The sequence below is a fragment of the Cololabis saira genome, chromosome 2 (genome assembly GCF_033807715.1).
Source record: "Cololabis saira isolate AMF1-May2022 chromosome 2, fColSai1.1, whole genome shotgun sequence".
NCBI classification, from domain to species: Eukaryota; Metazoa; Chordata; class Actinopteri; order Beloniformes; family Belonidae; genus Cololabis; species Cololabis saira.
Window position 1 is genome coordinate 35,265,020 of NC_084588.1, and position 16,291 is coordinate 35,281,310.

The window sequence follows — 16,291 nt, forward strand, 5'->3', positions numbered from 1 at the left end:
TTTAACATCCTTTTTTCTTTTTCTCCCCACAGGTTTGATTAAGGATTAGATACATTTGCCAGTTATTATTGGGGCAGAAGACAAACATATGAAATACAAGTTTTTTTAAAATGTCATGACAATGTATCCTGAGATTTCTTACTTTTTTTAACTTTTTGCTTATTTCTTTCGAGCGCAGTTACATTTTCATAAAATTGGAAATGTATTTTAGAAGTGGGGTGGTACAAATAAGAGTGAGAGAGATGAGGAAAGATTGAGAGAGACTGGAGAAAGGAAGACAGTAAGAGAAAGTGGGGGATGGTGGGTCCTCTCCTCTGTGCACTTGGGTGATTTTCCCTTGCCTGATTTGCAGTGACAGGCTTCCCAGCATGCTTTGAGCAGCCCTGAACTGCTGCTGCAAACATGCACGCACGCGCAACCGCACACACTCTCACACTAGTACCAGATGCGTTTGCACTCATGAACACACATCAAAACAATCATACGCATAAATGTATTTCATAACCCTACCAGAATTTCTCTTGCTGGTTAAACAGGACCAATGTATATTTCTGAACAGGAGATTCAGACAACATGAACTCCAAAATCCAAATGTTTTTTGTAGCACAAAAGGATTTTAAGGAAATTAGGGATGACGTGTAAATAAAAACAAGCAGTTGGATGAAACAAGAATCTGCCACTGAATGCTTTCCATCTTATTCCTTCATGTATCACAGTCAGGGTGTAACCCAAGGAAGAGAGGTATGGGGGGAAATGAGAGGAAAAGCAAGAGTTGGAGAGGTTGAAAGGCACAGCTAAAAATACTCCACTTGCTTATACTGACCTTTATGTGTGGAAAGTGATAGAAAAGAGAAAAGTGAGCAGCAGAAAGAGTGAATGATAAAACTGTTCAGAAAAAGTGACGGAAAAGGACCTGGAGAGCAGAGACAAACTAAGTTGCCCTCCCCTACTCTGCCTTAGTTCTGTTCTCTCCAACCATCCCTTACCGGTGTCCTCGCTCCCTCCTGAAAGCTTTGCCCTCCATTTATTAGCAGAGCATGCTGGTCATGGAGACATTGAGCGAGGGATGGAGAGATAGAGGCAGAGAGGAAGAGAGAGTGATGGTGAGAATATCGATTCCCCAGTGTTGGTCTGCTCTGCTCCAGAGCCTCAGGGGTAAGGGACTGGGGATGGAGAGTGGGCGAGGCGAGAGGGAGAGAGGCTCTGCTGGAGGGGAGGGAGGAAGGGATGGAGGGAATGAGGGTGCGAGGGAGAGGGGGTACAGTGTGGCAGCTGAATCCCCCCCGGCCTGTCTACTGAGGAGCACGTCTGATTGAGCAGCAGCACACTAACGTGCACTGACAGCCTGGCCTGCAAGGGGGCTGCCCTGCCTCCATCCACAGACCAGCCCCAGCTTTAATGCACTGCCTGTGTGTATTTGATGGAAAAGAGACAGAAAGATAAGCGAGTGGGTATTCTTACCATGGTAGTCTTTGTAGAGAGGGTTGGTCTCTCTCTCTGAGCCTTTGAACGATTCCAGGGCTATGACATTGTCACACAGCCTGGTTATGCCGCCCATTAGTGCTCGGTTCTGTAGGATTGAGTGGGATCAACATTGAGGGAGGGAGAGAGCAAGAGAGAGAACACAAGCAGGTAATTAAAAACCTCCTGAAGTGCCACGAGTGTTGCAATTAAATTAGGTCATCTTTTCAAGTGGCCAGGTCACTTCTTTCCATGACTTATATGAATGTGATTAAGATATAGAGGGGAAGTTGGACAGGTGATGGTGGGGCAGATACAGTTAAGCATCAGGGGGGAAAAAAAGTAACAAAAGAAAATTCAATAAGTAAGACACAAGTAAGACATAACTTCGTAAAACAGTATATTTTGCAGAAATGCTAACAGTTGGTGCAAGATCAAAAACCTGCTCACAGGAGAACAGGATAAAAAAGAAGATAGATAGGCTTGATGGGAAGAGCTCCCCCTACTGGTTACACCAGTGACTTGTCAATAGCAGGGGGGGTTGGGACAGTAGATAATAAAGAAACATACAAAAGGTATGAGGTAAAAAGGATGGAAAGGAAAGTATGGGAAGAAGAGAGAGGGACACTGGGACAGAGGGAGAAGGGGAGTCCTGCATTATTAATCCCTTTGCCTCCTGAATCATTCACGTCCTTCTCTCTGTGTCGGCTGCCACAGCCTAATGCAGTTTTCATGCCTTCATGTCTTTTCCCCACTCTTTCTTCTTCCTTTTCATTTTTGTCCTAGTTTTAAAGTATGCATATCCTACAGGCAGTACCGCTAGCACTTAGGGGTATCTTAGGTCATCCATGCACCGCAATTAAAAGTAGTGTAAGAGTTTGAATACAACAAATTATTCAAAACATTAATGGCACAGTGTGACCAATAGAGTCTACGCAAGAGATATGGAAACTAAAACATCATCTGTGCTGGTCTGTGAAAGCCGTAACGACTCTTCTGCGCATACTCTAATACAGAGATTAAACCCCTTGGCAAAGAGTCAAACGTTTTAGTCAGAAAAATCCACACTGTCCAGTGTGAGCTGCCCAGTACCTCGGTAGCAGGGCAGAATGAGGTCAGTAAAACATGCACATGCTCCACAGCTCCAAGAGTTTAAGGAAGTGCTCAAAAAGAGGCTAAATTCAACGCTATAACTTTTTAAAACATTGACAGAGTACTGTTGTATTAGCTCTGGTGGTTTTGCAAACAGTTCTCGTGTTCATAAATGAGCTGGTTTAATGTGATTTAAATTGTGCATCTATGTGGTGTGATATATTGCTGAAATTGCAAATGAGCAATCTACTCAATATGACCCAAAATGTTAGTACATAAGGGAATGATGTAGAGATAAGTCACAAGTTCTCATAAAAAATGATATGGAATGTGACATATCATCTGTGATTTTTTAAATGCATTTCTATTCTTTATTTTTGTTTTGTTTTATTTTGAAGTCAAACACAAAATGGATATAGAAGGATGTGGCTCTTGAATACTAATAATCAACAGCCACAATGTAACATCTATTTCAAAAATGTGTTTTGTTTTATAAAACTGAGATAAACCCCAAGTCTAAAGCTCACAGATGGAATTACAATACCCCTGATTCTATATGTTGTAGATATTGTGAATTATGTGGGTTGCACACGTATTTGTACACAATACATTTTCTGTACCTTGTTTTCAAACAAACGTACTGATATCATTTTCTGATGGGAAAACTTTAATTTTGAACAAAAACTAAAAATTAGCAACGTAGTTCATACAGGATGAAGAGCGACACCAAACCCCTGTGATTGGTTAGTTTAAAACTGAGCCAAAATGTACAAGTCAACATGCACGTTTTTTTCTGAGCAGTCCGTTTGAGCCCTGATATACACTAATTCAGCCCCTGATCTATCTATGTTTAAGTGAATTAATTTAACATATTTAAGAAGGAATACACCTGCATATAAAATACGTAAATTAAAAAAAAGAAAAACCTAATTTTCTGTTTTTTATGATTCAGACCTATTTCGTAAATTAGAGAAATCAATTTTGAACACTTTTTTTTAATTTTTAGAAAAAACTGAGTTATCACACTTCAGTCAGAAGTCTGATTATGTTTTATGTAGTTGAAGCACCACGGTTGCTGTTGCTGCTCAAGTTAATAGGACACTGTTTAGAAACTAATGATTTCCAAGGCTGTTGGTGTACAGGAGATCACTGAATTAGCTTTCATTATTGGTTATAAACATGGGGCCCAAACAAATTAAGTATGAAATCAAATCATTCCTACGTTCAGTCAGAGTTTGGGCATATTTTTGAATCCACATTGTTCTGAGGAAGAATGAACCAACTTGTTTAACATAAAAAAAACCCACAAAGTTAGACAATAACAAAAATATCTTGGCTCACACAATCCATCATCACCCAGAGTTGAAAGGTGAACAAACTGTTTGCCAACACGAACAGCATCATGTTACACAACGAATTCTAAACAGGCAGAAAAACCATCATCCATCCATCTCAACATCTATGATATGCAGCAAAACTGGAGAGGATTTTTTTTTTATTCTGACAATTGAGTAAAAGTTCAGAAAGCACTGCTGTATAAATATTCAACAATAAAAGTTAACGAACACTTTGTTTAAAGTAGTGACTTTAACTGCTAAAGAAGAGCTGAAAATCTAAATAAAAGCTGCTGCTGCCTTCTTCTTATTTTTAATGATTTTATAAACCTGTTTTTTCCATATACTAGACTTCACGTGTATGTATGTATATATATATATATATGTAAGGGATAATGCCCGACGAGGTGTACATTATCAGAAATATATGGACGACGCGGCGGCGTGAACCGTCCGACACGAAGCGGAGGACAGTTTGCCTCCGCGAAGTCCATATATTTCTGATAATGTACACCTCGTCGGGCATTATCCCGCTTATACCACGGTCACTTACCAAAAAACATAAATATTAAGTTATTCATGCTTTAATGTGTTTTCAGTTGAAATCATTCGTTTTATAACAAGCCACAGCTGAGCGGCTGAGCGGACTATTTAATCTCTCGTCTGCAGCCGTTGTAACCTGGTAAGTTACAAAGTTTTTTAACAAGCCATAACTCAGTTTCCTTGGTAACAGGAGATATTCTAGTCCGCTTTTTAAACTATTCCTCAGAATATCATCATAATCCTCTTTTTTCAGAATCCCCTGAACCCAATCAGCCATACTTAGCCATACTTGAAGCAAACCCATAGCAGTATTCTTCCACCACCCTCTTTCACCGTGGGAACGGTGTTTCTTAGGCTAAAGATATCTTCCGGTCTTTGCCAAACAAGGGGAACATTCACGTACATAATCAGACCAAGGAAAAGACATCCAAACTCATCCCCACGCGGGACGTCCACAGGCAAACTTCAGCCTGGCCTTGATGTGTTGTTGGTTCTTCCTGGACGATGACCTTGAAGGCCACTGCGATGAAAAGTCCTTACAACAGTCTTCTGTGAAACATCAGGTCCAGAGGAAGCAAGTTGAGCAACAATCAACTTCACAGACATCCAAGCATTCTTGCTGACGTCTTCCACTATCTACAAAGTGTATAAAATCTAAGTTTATTCTGATTGATTGATTCCAATTGACCTTTAAGATGAGATATTAACTAATCCAATCTCCTGCTTTCATACAACCTACTGATGCTTTGAATTGGAATACATTTGTTACATGCGTAGCGTACAATACACTGTGCTGTTTAAGCATTGTGTCCCCCAGAGTGTTGAGAATCTTAATGGGCTCGAAGTTTGCCATTTAATAAACAATAACCCGAAGGAAGCAGTGAAGAAAACAGGGTAGCAGCTTTCAGGAAATTCAGCGATAAAGTCCTTAAATGTGTCCCAATCCACAAATGAGCTTGAATATAGCAGGTTAATTCTGGAGGGACCTGAAAATGACATGTGCATCAACACACTCCCAGACTAACTCAGTTTAGCTTTTATGTTTCTGCTAAGATGAAGGGAAGAAACATCCAGAGAATAACATGTGCCAAACTTGGAGGATCATTACCAAGATTTTCTGCAACAAAAAGTTTTATGAATTCTGCGGCGTGGAGGCAAGTCTCTGTATTAGGTTAGGTGCAGGCGTGATTTTGAAAAACTGATGTGCGAGACGTGGTTTTGATTCTGTGCTAAGGGGGTGTGCTGAAGGTAGGAGATCTCCTCTTAATGTCCTTTTGAGTTTGGGTTTTCTATGCTAGATCCGAACGGGTGCAGCACTATACCCTTTTATACCTCCAACATCCCAGGATCCTTGCTAATCAAATCTCACATAATTGAAAAAAACGACTTGATAGCTTTGTTTATGTAACCTGGGTATTATAAACTATCAATTTCAAATAATGTACAAGATTTTTTTGTTTGTTTTTTTGTGGAGTAGGTTGTGTAGAAAGATAAAAAAAAAAAATAAGTCTGAAATATAAAATGTATAAAGTTCAAAAGTGTCTGTAAACTTTCCATTTCCAATGTATGTGGATGAATTTGAGTGGAAACAGTATTTTTTTCTTGTGTATGGGCTGGGTGTGGTGGCGGGACATACTGTAGTACGATGGAGGAAAACCAGGCTAGGAGAAGCCTAATTAATGTTTCAAGTGAACTGTGGCACTGGGCTGCTGCGAGGAGGCTTTCAGGGAGTTGCTCAGCTTCCAAGCTGCTCAATAATGGATTGAGTATTGTAGACTAGTAGCAGTGGGCTAGCTGGGTGAGACATTATGGTATTGGCCAGCTAGCCCACTGCCACTAGTCTAGACAGTCTTCCAAAGGACACACTCCCTTACCTGAGCTAATTATTAATGCAACTGCACATACCAATTAACTTTGCTAAATTGTTACAGACTAAAACATGAAATATTAGGCACTGTTGTTTTCAACTTGAAATTTAAAAGAGCACATTTCACATGCTGATCAAGAAATAATCACAAAGTTGAGCTAATCATGAGGTCATAGCATAACAGCCGATAATTACCTCCACTGTTGGCTTAGTCACCAAACACCTGATTCAGTCCAAAATATCCCCCTCTCCTCGTTCCCCGTCTCATTCACTTCTCTCCCCAGGGTGGAGCAGGGGGATGGGACAGATTAAGTGTTTGGAAGCCTGGCCTGAGTGGGATAGGGGGACCGCTCCCACCACAGCTGACATCTGCTAGTTAGCCACTCTACCTTTTTTGACTAGGCCAAAGCCGCTGCGCAGTGAGCATATAGGCCTGGAGCCAGAGCGTGTTGTGTCAACACAGCTGTTCTCTAAGTTTAGCATTGACCTATATCTTTGAATAAAGAGATCACAAATATCATAGTGGCGATGCTCTTCTGAATGAGTACCCTTAAGAGTGGTTAAAGTGTGGCCAGGTTAGTTCAGTAGAAAAGTCTCAGATGGCTTTTTGTGGTGAGTGTGCCTCTATAGTTGACTGTCTGGGGGAGGGCTGTGGTTTGCCATATGCCTCAGCAGATGACTCCACCTTCACACTGAGAGGCCAGACTGGACACAGACGCATGCACACGGACTCGTAGCCCACCCCACAACCCCCACGCCTCCCGCAAACACAACTACAGACACACAGCAAGGAGGGGTACTGTATTTGTAAGACAGTAAAATGCCATGTACAGGCACACAGTGCGTGTACAGCTTCAAGTAATTAAAGCTTAAACAAAAAAACTAATTCAGATGCCTTTGAATGAATGTGTGCATTTGACCGGGCAAATTCGGGAGGGATGCAAGGTGGAAGCGGCCACTGAAAGGCCTGAGTCATACCAGGTTGGCGCTGAATCACAATGTAAAAAGTAGGCCCCACTACAAAAGAAATTATCCTTGGAAAAAAAATACATTAAAAAATTCTGTCTTTACTGGAAATGAGCATAAATCATTAAGTTTGAGTCAAGTTTGGTGTACACTCAAAGATACTGAAGGTAGATCGTTTGCGGCATCATTGCAAGGTTGCTGTCCACAATTGTTTCACACTAATGAAAAAGTACCATATGTATTTGTGTATATATATTTCTGTGTGTGTGTGTGTGTGTGTGTGTGTATATGTACTCTGAAACGAGTATCCGGCCTCGTCTTACCTGGATGAGATGAGAAGGCACAGTAACTACTGCTACCGACAGTGATGACCTCAGCAAGGCCCGAAGTCCGTAGAGAAAGGTAGTCAGGGCGTGGCTATGTCTAGGGTTGTCATGACAACTAAGGTCGTCACCCCACAGAGCTGAACCGAGAGAGTGAAGCCCAACACGCAGGATGTTGCGCGACTTTGACTATGGAGAAGAAAAAACGAGGGGGTCAGAATTATGTAAAATATTTCAAAGTTCATGTGAATGTTAAACATTTTAATGAAAGACGCACACAGTACACACTAATGCAACGTTTACTCTCACACAGTGCAGGACTAGGAATACATGACAACAGCTTTAAACTTATTTCAGGGAGGTGCAGACATGCGCCGAGGAGAGAGCAACTGGACAGTCTGCTCACCAGCACAGACGATCGGACCACAGTGCCCAAACGTGACTGGACACAACTGCCCAATCACAGAAGCCATCTGACACACGCACAATGGACCTGTCAGACAGGCTTCCAATATGGCCGCCACCCAGAAACTCCAGCACATTCTTGGCACAATAGTGATGTTCTGCAGCCAAGGGGGCCTGGGTAAGGGCGGGGTGTCTTGCCTTGAGCCCCCCCCTCCCAACCCCACCACAAGGCATCAACTGAAACCTACTCTCCTGAGGACACAGAAAAAGTGGCCAAACAGTAGTGGGATATATGTCAATGAACTTTAGAGAATGGGCCAGTCTGTCCAAACTGTGAGGGGGTTTTAGCCTTTAGTAGAATTTGCTTTCATTTGAGGTCACTTTCGGATGACTCCTGATCACTAAGGTGAGAACTGAGAGTAAACAACAAAGCTTTGGCGTAAAATCGCCTCACTGTTTACTTTTTCCATAGCCTTTTCTCTTTTTTTTTTCCACTTTTTAAAAAAAATCTCGACCACCGCACTCCCCATAGCTTCCTCTCCCAACAGTATGACCTAAGCTTCGTTTGAATCTGTATCGTAATCACAGGGATCTAAGCAAAATAAATACCATTGTTTCAAAGAGGTTTTCAGAGCTGGCTCATAATTTCCAAAAAGGACTTTCATCCTATGCTCCACTTCCATCTCTCTTTACGTGATTTACTATTAGCACTCTTTGTCTATGCTAAAAAAAAAAAAAAAAAAAAAAGCTATGGATTTATGTATGTGGCATAGACACAATTAGATATGTATTTCTTTTGTTTAGGAGGCCTTTCTTTCTGCTGCAGGTTTTGAGAACCTCTGAATTAGAAATCTATTTCTGTGTCTGAACCTCAGCGGGAGGGACTGTGGTAACTCAGCTGTTACCATGGTAACATTAAGATGGGAGGCCAAACTTAACTCCTATAGTTTAGCCTATAGAAAAGTCAGGGAACAGTGCCAGAAGGGTCCAGCCAAGGACCAGAGGCCAGCCGTATAGACTACAACAAGTCTGGGAGCACAACCTAATCAGCCAGCGTCTGTTCAGAGTCACAGTCTTTCTGCCAACTCTGCCCAACTAATCCGAAAAAAGACTCAAGAAAACATACTAGGGGTGATGAATCTTCGCTCTGATTCATCAATTATAAAATACTGTTTTTATTTGATGAGCATGTTGTTAACTGTTCACAAAAGTCAACGAAAACAAAATAAAAAAACAAAAAAAACCAACAATGCACACGCCCTATTATCCATACAATATGTTTGTGTGCCAGTCCCCATGTCACTCTGCGCTGGTCTGCATTCCTGGACTGTGCCAGCACCGTGTCAGATGGTCACACGGCTTTAATGATGTCAGCAGTTAATCTGGTGTTTGAATGACAGCGCTCTGGGAGGGAAGGTGGGGGAGGAAACCCCACGTGTGAGTGAAAGGAGGAGAGGTGGCTCCAGGTGACGAGCAGAGGGGTCACAGAATGCAGGTGAAAAGGCACACAGACATGCATGCATGCACGGAATCACAGAAAAAGGCCATTTCCATGCTCTCGGGAAAATATTACAAGGATGTTGTGCGTTTAAAGTGAGTTCAGGAAAAACAGAGAACTTTGTATGTAATGTGTTGACAGAAGAACATTTGGCCCCTTGGAAAACTTAAAATAGGCATGCCGAGGTAGACAGACGGGGTCATGAATGTTTCTGGCATTCTGCGGGCCTGGTGATTATTAACAAGATGTATGTCAAAGGTAAGACACACACAGCTGGGTCACACAGGTGAGGCCAGCCCGAGTCGCTGAGAGTGAGGTAAACAGACTAAAGTAGCCGCTGAAATGTGAAAGCAAAGCTTGTGATCACAGATGAAGAGTGAGCACTTTCTACACCTGTTCTAATGATTATCATTTACAAGTAGGAATGGGCGATATTTTACCGTTCACGATATACCGTCAAAAACATTCCTCACGATAAGAATTTGTCATGTCGCGGTAAAAACGATTAATTCCCGTTGATGACGTTTTTGTGTAAAGCTGATTTTTGGAAGGAAGGAAGGAAGGAAGGAAGGAAGGAAGGAAGGAAGGAAGGAAGGAAGGAAGGAAGGAAGGAAGGAAGGAAGGAAGGAAGGAAGGAAGGAAGGAAGGAAGGAAGGAAGGAAGTAAGGAAGGGAGAAAACAAGGAAAGAAGGAAGGAAGGGAGAAAAGAGGAAGGGAAGAAGGAAGGAGAGAGCAGGAGGAAAGAAGGAAGGAAGGAAGGAAGGAGGGAAGGAAGGAAAGGGGAGAAGGAAGGGAGAAAACAAGGAAAGGAGGAAGGAAGGGAGAAAAGAGGAAGGGAAGAAGGAAGGAAAGAGCAGGAGAAAAGGAGGAAGGAAGGGAAAAAAGAAGGAAGGAAGGAAGGAAGGAAAGAAAGAAAGAAAGAAAGAAAGAAAGAAAGAAAGAAAGAAAGAAAGAAAGAAAGAAAGAAAGAAAGAAAGAAAGAAAGAAAGAAAGAAAGAAAGAAAGAAAGAAAGAAAGAAAGAAAGAAAGAAAGAAAGAAAGAAAGAAAGAAAGAAAGATAAATTCCCGTTGATGAGGTTTTTGTGTAACAAACATGGCGGATCTGAGAGCGAGATAGATTTATAGTTAAAAAGGTGGAGTTGAATTGGTATTTTTTTTATCGTCATTTTTATCGTTATTGGGATAAATGCCAGAAATAATCGTGATACATTTTTTAGTCCATACCGCCCATCCCTATTTACAAGGATTGAAATCATTAATAGAATGAACTTGTCACATTTAATAAGATGAAAGGAAGACATTGTGTACCTGTAGGGCTCAGAGGAAAAACAGAATAATACTAAACAAACATTTCACACCTTTGAGACCATGATGACTTTAATTTCAGCCAATTTGATTTAGAGCGGATCTATTTAAGATGGAAGGCCTGATTGGGCCTTAACTGGACAATTTGTGCTCAATTAATTGTTTTGCCTCAAATGTCTATCTATATGATTAAGTTAGAAGAATGTACTGCTTGAAAGGCCTCCAATTAACTGGAGATATTCCAAGTTTCTATGAGGTTATTGTTGCATAACTTCAGGAGCTGAAATGCTCTGAATTCAGTCTGAGGGAAATATAACCAAAACAGTTATCCAGTCCTTACCATGGGGGCAGCCAAGTCAAAGCCCTCCCTATGTATGACCTCTTGAAGTGACTTCAACAGTGCGGCGTATGGCTCGAGCTTTGAGCTGCAGAGAGCACAGGAAAGAATGGAAACGGTGAAGCAGGAAGTCAGGAAGAGAACAAAAAAAGGGTTACTCAAGTTGTGTAAACCATCGCTGAGACCATTATGATAAAACTGGGCCAAGGCTTATCACTGCAGTGGCCTAATCCTCTATGATTGCAGCATGTTCCTCCTGACTGTGCTTTTCTGGAGCCACCGAAGCAGACAGATGATCCATATCAAGAGATCCAATTAATTTATTTGCTTGATTAAATTACAACATGACTGGTTCTCTGTCAGCTCCCTGAGGATCTGATTGTGCCGAGACAGACAGACAGATGAGATGCTCATGTGCACAAACATACACACAACAAAGATGAGAAAGGGGATTAATGGGCTGATATCTAAAATTAACCGAGAACAGCATTTTGGTGTTTAATCAAGGGTAAGATGTGCACCACTGACAAGGGGCATACAGTACCAACAGAGCAACATTTAGCAACAGTCAGGGGATGGATTACTGCTGATCCCCCCCATGAGCTTATGGGATGGCCAATAGAAATGTTAACCCCATCTTTATTTTTTTTCTTAACACAGGACCCTTCACTTAAGAATGTCCCTCAATTGTAATGACCACTCTGCAGTGAGTCACAGTGGGCTGCTGCGTCAGTTGTCAATTCAACCTGCAGGCTACAAAAGCAGATACACTTGGGTTGGTCACACGCCAATAGTCCTGCATAAAGAGCAAAAATGCACACTTGTGCTGATTACACTTGGTCATGTATATCCATGCCCTCTATTCCAGTTAGTCATTACAACAATTGTGCCTCCTGACCCTGCTGTGGCTAATGATAGAGGTGGATTTGTGAAAGAGGGACACGTACGCTCCATGGGCTCTCTTCTCATGCCACGGCTCGGAGCTAGGGGGCTGGAGTGGAGTGACATGCAGAAGCAGGACGCTGCCTCCGGTTGGCAGTCATTGTGTGGGACGGCATTGTATTGTGGCTTCCCCTACTGAGCACCAGTCCTTCAGGTACCAAAGAGGTCTAGGTGCTTAGCTACAGGGGCTAGTGCGTCAGCTAATTAAGATCACGCACAAATGAAGCTTCTTTATCTCAATGTTCCTCTTTCAGGGAAGAAATAAGGGGAGAAGGGGGATGCTTGGTTTTAAACAACAGGATCTGTATCACCTAGAGAGCAATTTGTGCCAATTATGCCTTCAAGTGAAACGGAGCAATTTAACAGCTAGGGTATCAACATGGGGCTGTGGACACGTGCAAGGGGGAGTAGTCTGCTTAAGAGTTTGTGCGGTATGTGTGCACGTGCAAAGTGACTGAGTGTGTGCGTGTTTGTGCGAGTACTTGGGCGGGCCTTGGGGCACAATGCTGTGGTGCAGGTGTAGTTTCCAGCTGTCAAAATGTCTGCAAGATCTATAACCCCTTCACACACCACAATAGCTGCACTCCTGATCACTGCAGCGCAGGACAACAAGATTTCCCCCTCTGCATTTTTACCCAATGCGCAAATTTTAACTTCCGAACTGATATCTCATAGCCAACGCCAGGCACTTCAGGCTCCACGATTGTGGAAATGGAAACTTTAAACGGAATATAGCCTTTAATGTGTTTGTACGGGCGCTCTGTTAAACAGCCTCTGTTTGCTGATATAAAGAACGAGGGATTCTCTAAAGCCTCCTCCACATCCTCTGTGCTCCAGATTGCTGTATTTACCCAGTGTGTACGAGTGTGCCTTCGTGTGCCTTTGTGTGTTCAGCAGCACTCTTTCAGTAAAGAGCCTGCATGACCTCTGAACCCTAAGTACACTCAAGGCAGGAGAAATCAAACAGACGCTGAGCAAACAAGACCCTTATTTGAATAGACATACGCAACCTTTCCAAGAGGCTGAATGACTTGGCCGATGGCAAGCAACTTGAAATGGAGGATGCACCAGACAGATTTTGAACCGATTTCTCCCAGTTGTGTAAAACAACTCCGTATCTAAAATCTATGTTTTTAAAGGATTTTTTTATGAAGCTGAATATTTCCTTTGAATTCAACTGAAAAGAGACAATGCGACAAACTTTCAAAAGTGTAAATCACTGAAGTGACAACTTAACATCTATGCCTCAATATGATAAATAACTTCATATTTTAAAGTAACCTTGTTTAAAAATATGATTATTCAATTAATACAGTTCTATTCTGCTGCATTTCATTTTGGTTGTATGTGATATTTTTACAAATCTGTTTGGGATTCGAGATTGTCTGAAAACGAGACTTAACATTTTAGCTGTGATGGACATACAGTATTTTACTCTATTGTGGCATATTTTATTTAAAAAAAAGGTCTTAAGAACAGTGAAAGACTAACTGGTTATAGCACTTGTTGTAAACTCTACATAATTATATAAATGACTATTTTTTTTAGAAAAGTGGGAGGAGCTCAGTCCACTCAGGTTGCATATACTGTAGCACGTGCTCTTGAAGACACGCTGGTCCGTGTGAATTATCGTTGTACACGTATTCTGTGAACAATGCCATGTTTACTTTTCTGTGTTCTGAGGATGAAGTCTTATTTGTATATCTGTGTTTTGGGGATGATGTCGTGCTTGTACGTCTGTGTTGTGCAGATGGTGTCTCATTGGTTTCCGTGCATTCTGTGGATGATGTCGTGTCGTTTTACCTGTTTGTAGTTGACGACGGGGAGGCATGCTGTGGAAGGTAGAAGCGGTGGCACTTGGCTGTCTGGCGAATTTCTGGCTCCATTGTCTTAGACACGTCATAGTAGTGTCCAAACCGGGAGGATGATGCCAGGGCGCTCTGAGAGGGTCAATAAGTCATTTTTGTTGTTTGTTTTTTTTTGTGCAAAGAAAAAACATTTAATATTGCTGTTAATAGAAACATAAAAAAAAAATTAAAAAAATGGATCTGATACAGCTGATTTCTTTCAAATTCTTCAAACAAATGGTGTGAATTTAACACAACAATGAAAGTAAAGCAGTTCAGAACAAATTACATACGTTATTCTAATATGTTAAATGTATATACTTTGTAACACTATAGTAATGCAATTGCATTGTTTATGGGTCATTCCTTACTATTCCTACAGGAGAGAAGTTAAATAACCACTACAAGCATGCTCTTACTCATTTCTTCACATAAATGTCCACTCCTTGCTGTGAAAGCGAACATGTCAGGGTAGCAGTGGAAGACGGATGTTTTCCTGCAGCTGAAAGAGAGAGTTTTAGCTCTTCTCTCCTGGTGAAACCAGGGATTCCTTTGTTAGAGGGGCCCTTAATCTACTCCTAATCTGGATTAGGGCCCCCGGTGTGTCCCTCTCCTGGCAGAACGAGGGGGTCAGCAGGGCAGGGGGGTCAGAGGCTCATCTTCTCTTTGTGAGATAGGCAACCCGCTTAGCGTTCCATCCCCGCCCTGACGGCCTCACCTTTGATCTGATGTCTTCATCGGGAGAGCGACATAGTGGGCTATGTCAGGAGAGGTGAGTGTAAGGGGAAAGTAAGCGTTGACTCTCAGGGAGAATTTGGGATGCAAATCCTCTGGTGGGGCTTACTGGAGGTTTGTAAAGACGATTTTACAGAGGAAGGGGGAGAGGTGAGGAAAGGACACAGATATAAAGAAGTTTCCAGGGACAGAGAAAGAGGGAGAGGATCCCCTGGGACACACTGTTTGCTGTTAATCCACATAGCGATATGGATTATAGACCAACGGGAGTAGACTGCAGAGAAGTAGAAGGGGAGGGTCACCTCTCCTCAAAGCGGAAGAAAGAGTGTAGAGCTGCCGACCCTGGCAGGGGGAAAGGCAGGGATTTGGGGGAAGATAGAGGCACAGGTCTGGGTCATAGGGTTGAGCGAGCAGACATGTCAATGCACAGCCTGCAAAGTACTCTTGTTTCCCAGGCTAAGCAGGGGTGCAGGCGTGCGTGTATGTGAGTTGGGGACCAGTGAAAAGCCTACCTATTGCCAGCTAAGTGTGAGTAATCTGGTCCAGCTCTGAAAAGAGAGGCTGAGGCCTCATTCATAGCACAAAAGAGTTTAGGGGCTGATGGATTAAGTGATCGAGACAATTGTCAAACCAGTAAGACCAAAGACACACTACTGTCCATTTCCATACACCACGATTAAGAGATCGACATGTTGACCTTGTATGAAAATCAGATCATCACAAAGTTATACCTATTTCACTGTATTAAAAAAAAGAAAAAGAAAAAAGGCTGCAATAAAAACCAACAGGGAAAGTGATGCCTCGTAACTTTATCAGGTTACCTGTACTTTAGGAAGATTCTGATAGCGCCAGGCAATCTTCATGGCATCCAAACTGTCCTGAGGTTCACAAGGCAATTTGGGATGCTCTGGGGGTTTGTGAAGAGCAACATCATCCAAGATGGGGGCGGGGAGTTCCTGAATAAAATAATACACTTCAATATTTTCGGTAATATATCTTGACTGCATTTGATACAAGGTAAAAGTATTTATTAAAGAGCTTATGCAATTAAAAACACAATTTATTAAAAGGTGTGTTAAGAGAAAAAAATAGTAACCCCATAATATTGATGGTGTTTTAAAAGAAACAAACAAAACAGAAAAAACAATTTCCTAAATAATCCTGTAATTAAAGGGGACCTATTATGGCATTTAATGTCTATTTTAAACAGGCCTGGAATGTTTTAAAAACAAGCTTTTGATTGTTTTTTCTATATAAATTAGAAATTCAGCCTCTGGGCCATGTCTTTATCTTTACCGTTTCTAACCTCATTCTCTATGAGGGATTCTGAGTGGGCGGGGAGGCTATGATAATGAGGGTCTGTGCTGATTGGCCGCCTGAATGACGCGATACACCGCTACGAAAAAATGGCGGAAGCTCCGGCCGGCGGAGTTAAGCCAGATTTATGGTTCTGTGTTAAATCGACGCAGACCCTACGCCGTAGGCGTTGGTGTAACACGGAACAATTAATCAGCCTTTACACCGTGTAATGCATGCGATGCGAGCGAGCGTCAGCGACAAAATCAATTCCATTGCTTTATTTTCTATTGGACTGTCCTATCTGGCCGCAGCAACGCAGCACGACGCGGCACGACGC

General features: G+C 42.1%; 1 protein-coding gene across 1 annotated transcript in view; it reads right to left on the reverse strand.

The window, feature by feature from the left end:
• The window catches only part of elp4 (elongator acetyltransferase complex subunit 4), a 59,322-nt gene that overhangs the window by 33,261 nt on the left and 9,770 nt on the right, over window positions 1-16,291 (reverse strand). The window contains exons 4-8 of the mRNA XM_061744533.1: window positions 15,477-15,611; window positions 13,877-14,013; window positions 11,135-11,219; window positions 7,587-7,775; window positions 1,462-1,570 (exon numbers count right to left, since the gene is read on the reverse strand). Of these exons, the coding sequence (XP_061600517.1) occupies window positions 1,462-1,570; window positions 7,587-7,775; window positions 11,135-11,219; window positions 13,877-14,013; window positions 15,477-15,611 (655 nt within the window). The remainder of the gene's footprint in view (window positions 1-1,461; window positions 1,571-7,586; window positions 7,776-11,134; window positions 11,220-13,876; window positions 14,014-15,476; window positions 15,612-16,291) is intronic.